The 877-nt window shown below is 46.5% G+C and overlaps 1 protein-coding gene across 1 annotated transcript in view; it reads left to right on the forward strand.

Moving 5' to 3' along the window:
* Positions 1-877, forward strand: part of kif23 (kinesin family member 23) — a 45,907-nt gene that overhangs the window by 23,476 nt on the left and 21,554 nt on the right. Inside the window, 1 exon segment of the mRNA XM_024142355.2 lies at positions 206-327. Coding sequence (XP_023998123.2) covers positions 206-327 — 122 coding nt within the window.

The raw sequence follows: 877 nt of genomic DNA on the forward strand, positions 1-877 counted from the left end.
CAGTGTGATGTTGTATAGCCACACTCAGTCAACAGAGAGTCTCTCCCACAGTGTGATGTTGTATACCAACACTCAGGTCAACAGAGAGTCTCTCCACAGTGTGAGTGATGTTGTATAGCCAACACTCAGCTCAACAGAGAGTCTCTCCCACAGTGTGATGTTGTATAGGGGTATTGATGTTAGGCTGACTGTCTGGTTGTTACAGGACAGAAGAAGAGGCGTATAGCCAACACTCAGCTCAACAGAGAGTCTAGTCGCTCACACAGTGTCTTCATCATCAAGCTGGCCCAGGCTCCCCTGGATGCAGATGGGGACAACATCTTACAGGTAATATCATATATAATACATGGCTCTTTTATCTCCTCTCCTTCTCTTCAATGGAATCAAGACAAGAATCCCACTCCTTAACCACTCTGTTGGTCTGACCAATCGGAATCCATGTTTCAAGATGATGGTGATCACGTGGGAAATGTTCTGTGTTGACTCTGAGAATAACACTGACGTATACAATGACCTGGTGACTGGGTTCATCAGGAAGTGGATAGAGGATGTTGTTCCTACTGTGACTGGTTTCATCAGGGGAAGTGGATAGAGGATGTTGTTCCTACTGTGACTGGGTTCATCAGGAAGTGGATAGAGATGTTGTTCTACTGTGACTGGGTTCATCAGGAAGTGGATGGAGGATGTTGTTCCTACTGTGACTGGGTTCATCAGGAAGTGGATGGAGGATGTTGTTCCTCCTGTGCAGGTTTATCAGGAAGTGGATAGAGGATGTTGTTACACTGTGACTGGGTTCATCAGGAAGTGGATAGAGGATGTTGTGGGATGACAGGAGGTGAAGGCCCTGTGGAGTGGTGGAGGAAAATAATCTCCTCTC

This window comes from Salvelinus sp. IW2-2015, unplaced genomic scaffold (genome assembly GCF_002910315.2).
Source record: "Salvelinus sp. IW2-2015 unplaced genomic scaffold, ASM291031v2 Un_scaffold3099, whole genome shotgun sequence".
NCBI lineage: Eukaryota > Metazoa > Chordata > Actinopteri > Salmoniformes > Salmonidae > Salvelinus > Salvelinus sp. IW2-2015.